Raw genomic sequence first — 15,823 nt, 5'->3', positions numbered from 1 at the left:
AATTTAAATCAAAGGCAGGAACATTTTATTATTTTATTGTCTTTTACATAACAGAATAAAGCATATAGTGTGAAACCTTAAACATCCTGTGTTTTTTTTATATACTTTTCCAAAACTAAATGACAAAATCTAAACCAGTCTATAAAAAGCAGGTAATAAAATAATCTCTTGCCACATTTGATTTAAAACTTTCTACCTAGTTATGGATATTTTATTTTCAAGAGATTGCATGTGAACAAAAAGCAAAACTGATTATTAATAAAAGCCAATATCTACGATATTATTTCAACCTCTGCTGCACGCTTTGACCCCACATGCTCCTGTGACACAGCAGAACACTTTAGCTCCACTAGAGGGCAGCAGCAGCAAAGGAAAAGCTGTTTGCCTGTGATTCACATGGCGAGTTTATGACAGGAAATGAAACATGATGCAGAAAACGGCTGGAGCTGGTGGGAAAACTCTAGATCTGGGAAGCAACAGAGACTGAATTCTCAACTGCAGTCAATTTTTAAGATTTGCTGTTTTGGAAAAATTTGGAGTAAGACGTATTAGAAATTTGCATGCGATTGTGACGGCTAAACAAGCCCGTCTAGATTTACATTTTATACAGGAACAAATCCTTGATCATGATGTCATTTTTGGAGAAACTCCTCCATAAGAGCTGAGGCAGGTTATGTTAAACCTGCTCAAGATCCTAATCCCCATGATTCCACAGCCATATGGACCCCACTGACCTCCCGCCCCCCTTGTTCTTTCACTCAGCTCCAGGCGCAGTGAGTGCTGAGGAATCAGTGAGTTCACAGCTCTGTCCTCAGGCAGATTTATGGGATTATCTCAGGCTGCTCAGACATTTCAGTAACGAGCAAATATCCTGATCGGTTTGAAGAAAGCCCAGCCCGCCTGAGCGAACGTCTTACTCCACATTTTATAGTTTGCAGTCGGGACGCCAGTCAAAATGGAGGGAACAGAGTCTGACCTCGTCGTAGAAGTCGGGGCTCTGGTTGTGGTGCAGGACGGCTGCGTAGGCGCCGCTGGCAAAGAGCGAGTCCCCCGGCTTGCCGTAGATGCACTGAGAAGGAAGTAAAACACACAATGAGCCGTGAGATTCACTGAAACCTGAGGTTAAGGAGAAGTACAGCAAGGCAACTGGGCAGTTCAGGAGTTAAAAGATTAAGTCCAAGTGAACAAAAGTGTTTTATTCTTCAAACAGCATAATCAGAATGACTTGCACAGATTGAGCCACGCCATAATGCTGGAAGATTCTTTCAGTATTTTGTTAGGTAAAGACAGAACGCAACATATTATTGAAAGAATAATATGTTTATGCCGTATGGAGGCAGAAACGGGACAGAATTATCGCATGTGTGAAAACAAAAACTAGTTGAAATTGAAAAGAGAAAAGTTTCAACAAAATCTTACATTTTGAACTTTCAATCTGGAAAAACAAAAGAATGTGTCCAGAATAAGAAGAGATTAAACGACATCTTTCTTTCAGCTGGTTTTTCATTTTTAAATTCATGTCAGTTTCAGATTTTATGTTTTCAGATTTTTGTCAGTTTCAACCAACAAGTAGAGACTGACTGGAATTTTTGCATATTTTCAATGCAATAGAGCTCAAGATGGACATCTGTGAACACAAATTATCAACTGACTTTAGATGTGGACTTTGACTGGGCCATTCTAAAAGCAGCAATAGGATGTTCTCACTCTTCAGTCCTAAGGGTGGCTTTATTGCATCTTTCAGATGGATGCCTGCATAAAAATGTGTGGACATGTTTATGTTCACAACCTCACAGGTTTTCAGTAGTTTATGTGTTTTTTGTTCCTGCAGATGATTTCAGGATTCAAGGTTAAACTCTGACTCCTCAAAACTATAACATTTTTAACTTTTTAAATTTAGAATTTACAACTTTTATTATGACACTTTCAATCAGTAGTGAATACAGTCATAATGTAAGACGTGTATTTTTTGCTTTTATTTGAGTAAAAGACATATCCCCAGTATGGATTAAAATTAGGGCCAATAAAAAAAGATTTTTTTTTCTACTTTTCTCAGATTTCAGTTTTTTTCCTCAGAATTCAGTTTTTTTGTCTAAAAATTCCACTTTTTCTCAGATGTATTCATTTTTCCTCAGCTTTCTGGCTTAATTCTCATAATTCTGATTTTCTTTTTTGCTCACTTTTGCTTTTTTTAAAGCTAAACTTTTCTGAAAGTTTGTGAAATGTATCATTTTTGCTAGGAAATGGATGCCAACTACAAACCCAAACATCGTATCACATACTTTCACTTCCCACCTCTGTACAGTTAAACTAAATCAAACTGATCTAAGCCGAGCCGGAACCTTCATCAGCAGAGGCTTTATGGAAAAACATGGTCATGCGTGCGGGACTCAAGCGGCCGCTGGTCACAGTGTTTCTAATGAGGAGAGACGAACAAGAATTCCACACCGCTCCGACGAGCTGCGGCTTTAATTAGGACGTTAACAAATGCTGTCATATGAAATGAATGATAATGAGCCGTCCTAGCCAGAGACAGCATGGCTGGAATTGGGCCGAATGTCTCCAGAGGCATTCTGGGTGTTTAAGTCCCACCAGGTTAGAGGCAGAGATGGAAGGTTTTTCGATGCTGCAGGAGCTGAGTACAGACACACGCCTGGAGGCCCAGCGCTCTGCGGCGGGCAGGGCGATGGCGGCGGGCAGGGCGATGGCGGCCGTGATTACCTGACTCAAGATGAGGGTGGAAGAGCGGCTGCTCCAGATCTTATCACCGCTCTCTCCCGACATGTCGTCCTGTTAGAGCTTGCACCGTATCGCACACAACCCCAACACCAAGCAGCTTCCGCTCAGAGAAAACCTGACCCGACTCGTCACATTTTCACCACCGGAAACGCAATCCCAGCTGATGTCTAATGTGGCTGGAAGCTGACGGCGAACGAGTGACCACATCGTTAGTTTACAGCCGAGGGGAAATTCCCTCGGCGTCCATCAGCCACCAGCCTACGTTCTCTCAGGCACGTTGGAGTCCAACACAAAAACGCCACTCTTCCAGTTGGCCCCGATTACATCTCCTGGCAGGTGTTGCTGCTGGCTCCTGCTGCTTGAACAAAACTATTTCCACCGGCTGAACCTGAGGTGACGTGCCGGGCGTGTGAGGGGTGTTTCAGCTCAGAAGCGACTCGCCTCACTGCTTTTTCCTTCATCAGCCTGACTCGGCTTAATCAAAAGCATCAAACGTGAATGTTTTTGAAAAGTGAGAAATAAAACAACCACAGAGAAAGAGGAAAAAAACGCAACCATTCACCTCCCAGCCATAATAACAAAGGCTGGGCGGGAGTCAGATTAGATCTCTCTTCTTGACAGAATTAGTGATGTTCCTTTAAAAAGTTCTGTTACCTGACAGACCCAGATTCTAGGTATCATCATTATATTTTGGTTTGGACTGAGGTCGTGACGTTGAGTGTTTGTCCACTTTATCCATTGTAAAACCAGTTTCATGTGTTTGGGACGCCTGACCGGGTCCAACCAGAGATGATTCTTCTCTACAAAAAACACCGGCAGCGAAACAGCCCCCCATCATGATACTGCCACTCCCACACTTCACAGTTGAAATCCACCCTCCAGCTAATCAAACAGACTTTTGTGGACCAAATAGGTGAAAATTTGTTTGATTTTCAAGCAGAATTTTCTTTTTCGTCACCAGCACCCTCTCGCCCACACATAAACCTTCGTAGTGTCTGCTGGTCTAACGGTTTATAGTTATAGCTGCAGTTTTCTGGCTGATCACCAATCTTTAAAAAGCCTGACATTCAGATTCTGATTTGGCCAATATCGATTTTTCTTGTCTGAAATGTTGCTAAACGTAGTAAGAAAACCACTAAGCTGGCCACAATGGGGTAGCTGTGACCCAGTGGACGGGTCAGTCAGTCGTCTCTCTCCACAAAAGGGAACACTGGCTGATTTTCAGGCCTTTGCAGAGGTGTGTAAGATCAGTTGATCAGATCGGTTTCTCAGGTAAGTATTGGCCGATCACCAATCTCCCAAAATTAGCTAAATCTGTGCATCCAAAGTTCTTAATATTGAGAAAAAGAGGTATTTAAAACTGCTAAATGTACTTCATTTACACAATAAACATGGTGTTACACGCAGAGGAACTCTATTTACCAGTTAGGTGACTTCTGAAGGTAACTGGTTGCACTGGATTTCATTTCAGAATACTATTGCAAAGGGGGCTGACTTTGCTTTAGAGACTCACCTTTAAAGGGACAGAACCTTCCTCATCTGAATCTTTGAACTGCATGCAGACAGCGATGTTCCGAGCCTGAAGGAGGAGAGAGGAACAGTCAGTGACCCGCTGAGCCCAATTTGTCAGATCTGCCTCACTATGATCCTCGCTGTCGCCTCACACACACATGGTTCTGGTCGGCTTTACCTTGGTGAAGGCCTTCTGGTTGTCGTATTTCAGCTGCAGGGGGTAAATGTAGAGCTGGTTCTTGTAGGTGGTGAAGGGGTAGTTGTACTTGGCCTCCACGGGGAGGAACTCCTCGATCTCCACGGAAACCCGCTCGCAGCCGTCCTCGAAGGGTTTGATGGGGATGTAGGAGGACGTCACCGTGTCTGCGGCACAGAGAACTCCGTCAGCTCAGAGGGCGGAGAAAGGCAGAGCTGACTTCTGCTTTACTGATTCCATTATCCACCAATTGAGGGGATCAACAGTGGAGCCGTGTCGCAGTGCAAACCCAGATGCATAAAAACAGAGGAAAGCATCACTCAACACAAGATGCTGAGCTGCTTTTCTGAACTATGTCTTTTAGTGCTTTTTATGCACTCCCATCAACACACCAGAGGATCTCAAACTGCCACACGTTCTTATTTCCATTTGGACTGTGTCAATCAGCCACAATATGACCTATTTTTCTCTTAATCATCACCAGAAACACAAGTTGCATGTTCTGAAAGCTCACTACTTGTTTGATCTTTGCAAAGTCTTTCAATGTAATCGTGGCAATCTAGAAACGTAGGCTTCCTCTTTTCTTTTGTGCTCCAGATAAAAGTACCATCAGCTGAACGAGGAAACGAGAGAACACAGAACTTTGTTACAGCGCCTTATTACCGCTTGGACTTTCTCACATTTTGTCACTAAAAACTAAGCCACAGCTCAACTCGAGACAGTACAGAGCTAAAATGATACATAATTTTATTATACTTATTTACACAAATAGAATATTTTTTTCAAACCCCTTTACTTTAGTTGTCTACATTGTCTTCAAATTCACCTCATTACTAAACTGATGACTAGAAACTTAGTGGTGCTAACACTAAAGCACTATTTATAAACCTTAGTTCCGCTAACAGTAAAGCTCTACACCAACCCAGTATTTAGCAGAAGCTAACGCTAATAATTGACATGTTCTTTAATACCCTCAGACATTGCATTTATGTTTATATCTTGTTCTCTTCTGTCTTTGTTTTATTTTGCTCCTTCGTGTTTCTCGTTTGAAATAAAGTTGTTGGGAGGACAAAAAGGCAGCAAATAAAACAGCTGCGTAAACATTCTTCATGCACTTCAAAATAAAAGCATGAATATAAACATTTAACTAATTACTGGATGAATTCCTAACAACCAATGTCCAAGTTTATACAATGGAAAGTTGGGTGTGCTGTGGTGGCACAACCCACATATGGAGGCCTTAGTCTCCGACGTGGCCGTTGCAGGTTTCTATTCCCGGCCTGGTGACCTTTGCCGCATGTCTTCCCCTTCTCTCATTACCCACTTTCCTGTCAATTAACTATCAAATAAAGGCCACTAGAGCCAATAAAACCTTTAAAAAAACCCAGTAAATTACAACTTTATAATTTATCAGGAAAATTTAATTTGTAGAAAGTTAGCAAAATGCTAAAGCGTTGAGTAAAAATTTAGCTCTGCTATTGGCGCATTAGAGGAAGTGTGCTCACCACTGGTAAATAAAGTAGGTAGGGACAGAAAAGATTTTATGCTCTGAAAAGATCAAAAGGTTGATAAACTAAATACTGACCCAGGGGGCTGAATACAAATGCACTCCACACTTTTAAGATTTGTTTTTGTAAAAAAATTAAAAATAATAAAATAAAAAAACAATTAAAAAAATGTAAATTTCACAAATATATGCTACTTGGTGTTGATCACATAAGATCCCAGGGGAATCCATTAAAGTTTGAAGCATTGTTCCATTCTTGTGGCTAATAAATATAATGATAATAAAACAACACTCAGCAGGCTGCTATGAAAATATGAACATACTTGAGAAATCAGGCGGGACACATTCAATGGTCACATTCAGCTGTCCTGGAATGATCTGAAGTTTGCTCTTCTCAGGTCTGAAAAGCAAATAAAATTAAAGGGATTTTCTGAAACTAAATAACAGTACAAATACTGGACAGTTTGAATTTTCCAAAGAAAGTGACGTATATGAGCGAGGCACTTGCTCTGCTGCCAGGTCAAACTTAGACTTAAAGAGAATTAGGGCCCTCCACATGAAGTGATGATGGTGACTCACTTCCTGCTGTCAGCCAGCAGCTTCAGCAGGTCGTCGGTGGAGATTTTGCTGCTGTCCTGGCGATAGAGAGGAGAAAACTTCCCATCCATGTCCAGGCTGCCCTGAGCGTCCTTGAACACCTGCCTGGGTCAGAGCAGACGGCTCAGCGTCAAGATCCAACACACACACACACACACCACACAGACCAACCACACACCCCAACCCGCTGCCTTACTTGGCCGCCCAGGCAAAAGGCATCCTGTACTGGCCCAGGCGTTGGCAGGTCTGCTTGGCAGCTTTCAGCACCTTCTGAGCCGTCTGGGGAAACATGGGAGGAGACGTGAACACGGAGCAACGTGTGAGTATGTAAAATGTGCTGAGTGTGAAGAGCAGCGGCGAGGGGGGAACCTTGTTGGCGTCCGAGGTCTTGATGTAAGGCTCGGTGCAGTGGGTGATCCCGTTCTGCAGAACCTTCTCCACTCGGGCCACCAGGAAGATATCCGCATGAGGGTTGGTCACCGAGAAAATGGCCTGGGGATGAAAAACGAGAGAAGAAGAGAGAGGAGGAAGAAGATGAATGGCTGCAACCAAGTCTGCTTTTGACTAAAAGTCACTGAAAGTTTTTGGTCCTTTTGAAATAATTTTTATTTTAAATAGATAAAAGACATATATTTTGTTTTGCGTCTAACAATTTCCACTTTGGACACCCATCGTTCTATATGGTTACTCTGGAGGAGCCGCAGCGAATCAGAGCTCAGGTGGAAGAATCTGTCAACAGGAAACTATGCGCTAGAAATGCCTCAAACATGGAAAAGACACACAATAAGGTCTGTTTAATGGAGGGAGGGAGGAAGGAAAGAAGGAGCAAAGGAAGGAACCCAAAAAGGAACGAAGGAAAAAAGGAAGGAATGAAGGAAAGAAAGAAGGACGGAGGGAACACAGGAAGGGAGCATCTTTTCTTAAGGCACTCCAGACCTAAATCCAGTGGAGAATGTTTTCAGACCTGAGAAGTGCCGCTCACAGGCATCCCTCCATCCAATCTGCATGGATGGAGGGAAAATGAAGAGGAAAGAAACAATCATCCGAATGCACCCAGCTGCTGACCTATTCTATAGAAACTCAGGTAAAAATGTCAGCTTCTGAGAACAAAGCTGGTAGAAACAACTAAACCCACAGAGAATGCTGTTTCTAGAAAGCTGAACAAAACACTGTTTTCTTTTTCTGCTCTTTTCTTTCATTATCACACATTATGTAAAACAATAAACTCTATGGTTGGAACACATCAAACAAATAAGCAGATATGAACACATTTGTTTATTTTCTATTTCTCATAGTCGATGGAGACCTACAGTGACATCACACGCCATCAGGTCACAAACAAGAGCAGAGGAAGCAGCTGAGGCTAAAGTAAAACTGCAGGAAAACCGCAAGGGAGCAACATGTATATTTGGTCGGGTGTGAAGAGTTTTTGCTCGAGGTTTCAGTTTCAAACACTCTGAAGAGGAAAGAAACAAAAACGTCTTCCGAACGCACCCAGCTGCTTCGGCTCTGACATGATCGTTACCCAGCAGCCGGTTTAAAAACGCTGCAAAAAGTTTGGTCTCAAGAGCCACAAACTAGTCCTTGCAACCATCACAGCAAAACACGAGCTGACACTCATCGTCACATGAGGCCTTGCAGAAGCTAGAGCTGCAATTACCAGAGCAGACAGGAGGTGGAGGCTGCGTGCCTGGACCACACCCAGCCCGACTCCGTTACACTGGGCTCTGTTAACGCTGTAATCACCCAGGAGGAACGCCGAGCCGCTTGTTGACCTTTCAGGCCGAGTGGACCAGTCCAAGCAGAGCGGCGGCTGGCTGCTGCAGCGCCACACATTCAAATATCACAGCGTTCTGCTGGGTCTCAAAGAGAATATTTTGTGATTCAGGAAAAAAATGACTTGAATGTTTAAAACTAAAAAAAAAAAACAGCATGATACTGCCACCGCTATGTTTCACCAGGCAGATGGGATGTTCAGGGACTTCTGGGTTTAAATGTAGCCTCAACTTTAGTGTCATCTGACCAGGTGTCCAAACTTTTCACCACATTTCAAGTCACATAATTAAAAACACTCGTACACTCGTCTAAAAGACAACAACAAATATGTATATAAAATCTCTGTACCAATAAGTACACATTCATATAGATGTAATAGAACAAAGTAGTCAGGCCTTTGGGGAAAAAAAGGATCTGCAAGTAATTATGGACTCAAAATATAAATTGGAAAAAATCCAACAAGAGGGATATACTGGTCACTAAAATTGCAAATATTTGAGATTCCCTCTAAAAAAAACACTTATAGATATTTTAATAGTTCAAAACACCAATTATACCTAAATATGTATTAATATTCACAACGGAAACAGTCTTAGCACTACCATACAAGCTAAGGGTCCACAGTCTTCCTTGTCACTGCTCCTGAGGTTAGAGCCAATCAGAGTCAGGAAAAATAAATGCTGTTCAAGGATTGGCTGCTTTGCCATCACCAGACAATAGCGTGTGAAGTAGCATTGATGCTAGCCATTTCAGCTGTGAATCTTTTCAGCTCCTCCAGAATTATCACAGGCAGCTGTATTCATACAGAAATTAAGTTGCAGTTTTATTTAGGGTTGTGAGAGTAAAGGGGGCTGCATATAGACGCTCTCCCTTTTACCATATTTTTATTTGTGAACAATATTGAAAACTAACTATGGTGCGTTAGTGTATTCAATAAAAATCACAACCAAATGTATTGAAACTTTGGACTGTTTTCTGACAAAACAAGAAAAACTTTAAGAGTTCTGAACCCTCCTGCAGTGTTTCTAGTTCACTTGGGTCTGGTGACATGGAAAGAATCAAACTGACGGCTGCTGAGAAGAAAGGAAAAAGTGAGAACAAGCTGTGCGTGCCGCTGAGCTCACAGCCAAAGCCAGCGGTCACAAACAGGCTTCATTTTTCCAGAGCCTTAAACACTGAAGGTAGATCAAAGGAACTTCCATCATCAAAAATCTGCCTCGCTACAGATGGGGAATTAAATCAAAAAAGAGAAAAGTTTAATAATCTTCCACATATTCAGAGATGGAAAAGTAGGACAGAGATTCATCAAACCAGTAGAGGACGTCCAAACAAACTAGTAAGTTAGAGGAACTAGTCAGAAACATGAGTTACACTAATACTAAGCGCTAATACGAAGCATTAGCTTCCACTAAATACCAATATGGTATTTAGTGGAAGCTAATGCTAAAGCACTACACCAACACTGTATTTAGCAGAAGCTAATTCTAATTCGCTAAACCAATGGTGTATTTAGCAGAAGCTAATTCTAATACGCTACACCAGTGGTCCCCAACCCCTGGGCCGCGGACCGGTTCCGGTCCGTGGACCAATTGGTACCGGGCCGCGCAAGAAATAATTAAATATTTCCGTGTTATGTATTGAGTCTGGAGGATCTTTTATTTTGAAAATCCTTTAACCGGACTCTGTCGGTTGCGTCTTGCGCTGCAACATTGAGCCCACAAACAGCATCCGTTTCGGTTTCCTCCCTAGGTTGGGGACCAATGGTGTATTTAGCAGAAGCTAATGCTATAGCACTACATCAACACAGCATTTAGCAGAAGCTAACACTAAAGGGCTACACCAATGGTGTATTTAGCAGAAGCTAATGCTATAGCACTACATCAACACAGCATTTAGCAGAAGCTAACACTAAAGGGCTACACCAATGCTGCATTTAGTGGAAGTTAATATTGAAGCCATAAATATGGCTAAATTATTTCTCCACCTAACAACGTTACATAGTAGACTTACAACCACAAAAAAAACAAAACTATGTCAGAGCATTAAAAAAGGTTTTGGTTTGGTAAGGCCACTGGGAAAAATCCCCATCTCATATAAGAAAATAGCAGGTACACAGGTGCAACTGCAGCAGTGAGAGCTACGCAGCAATTTAGCATCTTAGCATTTGAGGTTAGAGACTTCATTGAGCTAAAACATGAGGCTTTCAGTGCTTAGCCTGTACCTGTGTGGGGAAGCGAAGTAGAGCCTCCGACACCCTCTGGACAACAGGAAGGCCTTTCCCTTTCCCACAGTCTCCGTTCACCATGACCCCTCCTCCTCCTCCACCGCCCTCTCCCGATCCTCCACCTCCACCCTCCGAGTCAGACGACGGGGAAAGTTGACCGGAGGTGTCCGTCAGCATCTCCCGGACACACGGAGGGTTCAGGTCCACGTGGAAATCGGCCGAGATCTTGCAGTTTTTGGACAGGTCGAAAAGTGAGAGGCAGATGAAGAACGGCTCCACCTGCAGCAGGGTAGAGTAGAGAGAGAAGAAAAGGTGGATTGAAAACCTCAGGAAGACACAACAATATCATTTTTCAGTAACTTTGTTATGGGGGCATTCAGAAATGAATGGAATAGCTTTACTGGAATTTACTGGAACAGCTAATGACAGAAATACCCAACAAGTTTATCCATCTACTTAAAAAGCTCACATTTGGTTACTAGGTCGTTACTAGGGGTGTACAGATCAATTGACTCAAGATTTCCTTAATTTTGGTAGATCTGTAATCACTGATCTGTAAAAGTCCTGACCTACCGATTCCGATTTAAGCAGATAACAATTTTCTTCCTTAAAAATTTGCTATAAATAGTGATAAGTCACTAAGTTGGAAACTGTGGGGTGACAATTATTAACTGTGCCATGCAGATGTGACCTGCTGGGCCAGTCTGTCAGTCAGCCTTACTCCAGAGCAAAAAAGGGAGCAGTGTTTGATCTTCAGACCTTTGCGGAGGTAGAGAAGATCGGTGGATAAGATCAGTTTCTCGTGTAAGAATCGGCTGATCACCAAGCTCCAAAAATGTAAAAAAATATGGGTCAATTTATTGGCCAGACAATTTATCGGTGCACCGCTAATGTCAGGCACAGATTTCAGTTCTAGAAAGAACTTTTGAGATTCGGCTGATGTCTGTGCAACGTCTTTGCTGGTACAAAAGAATTGGTCTAAATCAAAGCGTATTAATCTCTTTAATCTGCCTCAGTTATGGAAACATGCTGTGCTGCCATGGAAACAGACCAGCTTTTTGTTTCCATTTCCAAGTAAGACAGCCTGATCCAAAAGAAATAAATCATTACATCGGCCAAAACAAGTTAGTGTCGTGATGCTCAAACGTTTTCTAAAGGTTGCTCAATTACATCAAGATGGACCAGTGAAGCCATCGAATACTGAATGGAAACAAGGGAGGAGAAGAGGAAGAGTGTGTGCAGCTTTGGAGCCACAAATATGATTGGAATCATTTGTCCAAGCAAGCACCTCCTTTAATGGAAGAGGAGGAGCTCAGTCAGCTCCTGGACTGCATGAAGCTGCTCTGTTCAAGGTGAAAACTGCAGAATAATGCCATCTTTTACATTCACACAATCCCATTCCACAAATGTTTATGCATGGGACAATTTTTTTTCTCTAAAGCGTTTCATTTTAACCACAGGACAGTGAATGCATCGTCTCAACCTCCTTGATGTGGAAGTTACAGAGGTAGGGAGAGGGGGGGTTGGGACATGTGAAGCTTTCTCTGCAGACCAACATGAATAATGAAGGTGTATTATCTGGGGCAAGAACTGCAGAGGGGAAGGACTGATGACCACAATCTGTGCTGGTAAAAATGAAAGCAGTGTGTTGTGGGTAAATATGCACGTCTGTACAGGGACTCACATGGAAGGTGTTGGTCTGATTTGGGAAGCTGGTCTTTGTATACAGTGGAGGGCTAATGCATTAATAGCTGACCTAATTTTTCCTATAGCACTTTAGCCCACTTTGACGAAATCCTTTGTTTAGCGCACTTAGCTTTGCCTAAATCAAATTTTCTGTATAAATTCTAAAGTGCTCATTTATTCGGCTGTTTTGTAAACTTTTAACTTAAATAAAACACTTGATAATCAAAACTTCTGTTTCAAAGTTTTGATTATTGACTGTTAGGAATTCTTCCAATAGTTAGTCGTTTATATTCATGCTGTTATTTTGAAGTGGATGAAAAATTTTTATGTAGTAGTTCCTTTTCCTCTTCTCACATAAAGTCTCCCCCCCCCAAAAAAAAACTTTAAATTCAAACAAGAAATGTACAGGAACAAAATAAAACATGTGCGCTACAATAGAGAACAAGATATAGAAAATAAATAATACCTAATATCTAAAGGTATGACATAATATGTAAATTATGTCAAAATTAAATTGGTTCTTGAGGATCGTAGACATTCAAGTGCAGATATAATTTGAATTGGAGTTAGCACTTTAGCATTAGCTTCTACAAAATGTAGCACTTTTGCATTAGCTTACACTAAATACATATATAGCAAATAGCTTTTGCTAAATATATGTTAGTGTAGTGCTTTAGCTTCTGCTAAATAGTGTGTTGGTTTAGTGCTTTGCCGTTAGCAGAACTAATGTTTATGATTAGTGCTTTAGGGTTAGCATGACTAACATTTTAGTTGGCTGTTCTTATGTGAACAGTGTGTTTATATCCATATATGTGAAGACAGTAACGTACGTTGGTGAGGACACCATCGGCCTTCTCGTTAACGCAGCCCTGCAGGCTGAAGGTGAGGTCGTGGCAGCTGACCATGATGCGGCGGCCGAAACGCTCCTCGAAGGGCTTCACGTCTGGCTCGATGCCCGAGAAGTCCAGCCTCTAGATGTAGGACAGGGAGGGGGAGGAAGGGATGAGTTGGTGGAGAGGAAGGGGGATCAAAGAGAACGGGAGGAGGGTGGACAGATCAGGAAGATTGGATCAATAGTGAGATACATAAATAAGTAATGAGTGAAAACACAAGTATTGAAAGCATAAACTTTCCTTACCTGCGTTTCAGGGTCCAGGGAGAAAAGCTTTTGTCTGCCTTCGTTCCTGTTGATCTTATTGAGCTGGTCTGTCTCCCTCACGTACTGCAAAGAGCACAAAGTCAAACTAAATGTTTCAACCTTTACTATGCCCATTTTTACTGTGTCTGCATCGACTCTTTAGCTGAGAGCTCTTGCTTTCTTTCCTCTTCAAGCAACTCGAACAGAAGACAAAGACATTCAGTCGGAAGATAAATGGGAGGATGAGGGGGGCATCTTATGTCAAACAAGTCAAGCCCTCCAGTGCCAGTCGGACCTCAGTTCCTGTCTGCTCTGCCTGCAGCCTGCAGACAGACGGGAGCATGGAGCAGCAGAGGCCCGGAGCCAGCGCGGGGCTTTTGTTGTCAGTGAGCAGCTGTGGGTTTAAACACATTAGAGCAGCAGAGGGGTCTGTGGAGGAAACACTGCTGCTCTCAGGCCTTTTCTGCTCCACAATCTCTGCTCAGAGAAAAAGCTCCAAATAAAACGTTTTCTCACCAGTTTTCTCTGACCCAGCAGAGAGATCGTGACCAAACAAATGAGAATAAGCTGCAGTTTTCAGAGCGCATCTTTCAGCAGAATCATCGATCGAAGCTGGAGCTTAGAAGGAGAAGCAAGAGTTTCCAAACGAAATGTTCGCAAAAAAATAATAATAACAATGAAAAAAGTTCATTTAAAAATAAAAAAAAGTGCAGAGTAGTAACCAGAAAGCGATGACCAAGATTTTGACACTAAAAATGTTTTTTTTAAATCGTTTAACTTTTTGTATTCTGACAGTTTTTCTTCAAGACTTGCGCTTTAAAATGTATCATATTTTCACCAAGTTTATTGTTGTGTTCAACATAAACTGAGAATAAATAACTCAAAAGGTTCATACGGTGCATCGCATAAACACCTCTTGAACCGTTCCTGAAACCTTATTATATTTTTATAGGGGCAACACAAATAAAAATTTGAAAAGTGTGGTGTGCTTTTTGTTCTCCCCGTTTTCGTCCGATTCAATTCAATTGAGAACTTGAAAGATAAACTGACAAGGAGAGCATTCATCATAGAACTGAGGAAAAACCTTAACCATCAGCTGCAAACAGGCTGGACTCAGAGGGCGGAACACGAATGCAAGCCACACTTTTTAGATTTTATTTGCAAAAAATGTAGATAGACTGTAATATTTTGTCTCCTCTTCACTATTATGCACTATTTTGTGCTGCTCCATCGCAAAAAATTCCAATATACCAAACATAGTGAAGTTTGAGAAAATATGACAAACTTTGAAGGGTGTGAATAAGTTTGTGAGGTTCTGCATAACTTTAATATGGTTCTATGTAACAATAATGGCCTGATAAACATTATAAAAACAGATAAGTGCTGTTCCTACCTTCATGAGCTCTGAGTGCAGGCTCCTCCCCTGGCTCTCCTGCAGACCTTCTCCTTTCCCTTGGCTCACTGTGTCGTCATCTGATCACACAGAAGGAAATGCATCAACAAGAAGCCCTCTCCCCGCAGATTTGATTAGCACATCCATGTTGTCCAGTTTTAAAATAGCATCCATCTGCTGGCTCTCCAGATGCTTGGAACTGATGAACTGAGTGAACCTCTTAGTCGTAGTATCTCATCAGAATGTCGGGGGGGGGTTTTGGATTACGTCCACAGAAAGTTGGCAAGACCCAAACAAGCTGGATAAAACGTTTAATGTTCCCTCTAAGGCCAGCTAAAACAAGAGAACGGTCGACCCTCTTTCCTGAAGAGACAATCAGCTAGAGGAAGTTCAGACTTTAATAACCTGTTAGGTAGTTTTTTTTTGTGAGTGTAGAAAGAGGAGCTGACCTGTGTTGAAGTCCAGCGGCTCGGCTCCGTTCCTCTTGTCGGGAACGGCCTCGGTGGCGCTCTGCAGGGCCTGCTTCAGCGTGGACACCCAGTCCTCCATCTCCACCTCGCTGTCTGCAGCCAGGAAGTGGCTGTAGCGGTCCTGCATCTTCAGCTCGAAGCCGTTCCGCCGCATCTTAGGGCTCTGACGAAGAACAGCACAGTTAGAGGGTTCAGTGTTCAGTAAGGGGTAAAACGGAAGAGCTGCTGATTGGAGCCTTCAGCAGAAACTGGTTCATTATCCAACCTGACAGATTAGTTAGTGAAAACTCTTTATCTCTTTCGTTAAAAATGATTTGTCCCCTTTCCGAAGGGGGCAAATACTTTATGGAGAACTCCTGTAACAGTCTGCGTAGCAACAAATCTGAAGAGGCCTCTGACTGAACACATTCTGTTGTCTGACATTCTGATGAAGAGGATGCTTAGTCTTGACAGTATTGCTTTTTATTTCATTTTATGAAGAATTCTTGATGGAAAATGATTGACGGTAGTCGTTGCCACCAATAAACAGCTATTACCGTATTTTCCGGACTAAGGTGGCACTTTTTTTTCAGAATATTGCTGGTC

General features: G+C 42.2%; 1 protein-coding gene across 4 annotated transcripts in view; it reads right to left on the bottom strand.

The window, feature by feature from the left end:
- The window catches only part of dock11 (dedicator of cytokinesis 11), a 79,068-nt gene that overhangs the window by 46,094 nt on the left and 17,151 nt on the right, over positions 1-15,823 (bottom strand). For all 4 annotated transcript variants that reach the window (XR_004341868.1, XM_032583054.1, XM_032583052.1 and 1 more), the window contains exons 8-19: positions 15,218-15,401; positions 14,769-14,848; positions 13,376-13,459; positions 13,068-13,208; positions 10,549-10,830; positions 6,921-7,043; positions 6,748-6,830; positions 6,534-6,656; positions 6,278-6,354; positions 4,430-4,614; positions 4,253-4,318; positions 977-1,069 (exon numbers count right to left, since the gene is read on the bottom strand). Coding sequence is in view for 3 of the 4 variants with exons in the window: in XM_032583054.1 (XP_032438945.1) it covers positions 977-1,069; positions 4,253-4,318; positions 4,430-4,614; positions 6,278-6,354; positions 6,534-6,656; positions 6,748-6,830; positions 6,921-7,043; positions 10,549-10,830; positions 13,068-13,208; positions 13,376-13,459; positions 14,769-14,848; positions 15,218-15,401 (1,521 nt within the window). In the remaining variant the exon portion in view is untranslated. The remainder of the gene's footprint in view (positions 1-976; positions 1,070-4,252; positions 4,319-4,429; positions 4,615-6,277; positions 6,355-6,533; positions 6,657-6,747; positions 6,831-6,920; positions 7,044-10,548; positions 10,831-13,067; positions 13,209-13,375; positions 13,460-14,768; positions 14,849-15,217; positions 15,402-15,823) is intronic.

The sequence above is a fragment of the Xiphophorus hellerii genome, chromosome 14, assembly GCF_003331165.1.
Source record: "Xiphophorus hellerii strain 12219 chromosome 14, Xiphophorus_hellerii-4.1, whole genome shotgun sequence".
In the NCBI taxonomy this organism is placed as follows: domain Eukaryota; kingdom Metazoa; phylum Chordata; class Actinopteri; order Cyprinodontiformes; family Poeciliidae; genus Xiphophorus; species Xiphophorus hellerii.
This window is presented reverse-complemented; position numbering and strand designations above follow the sequence as displayed.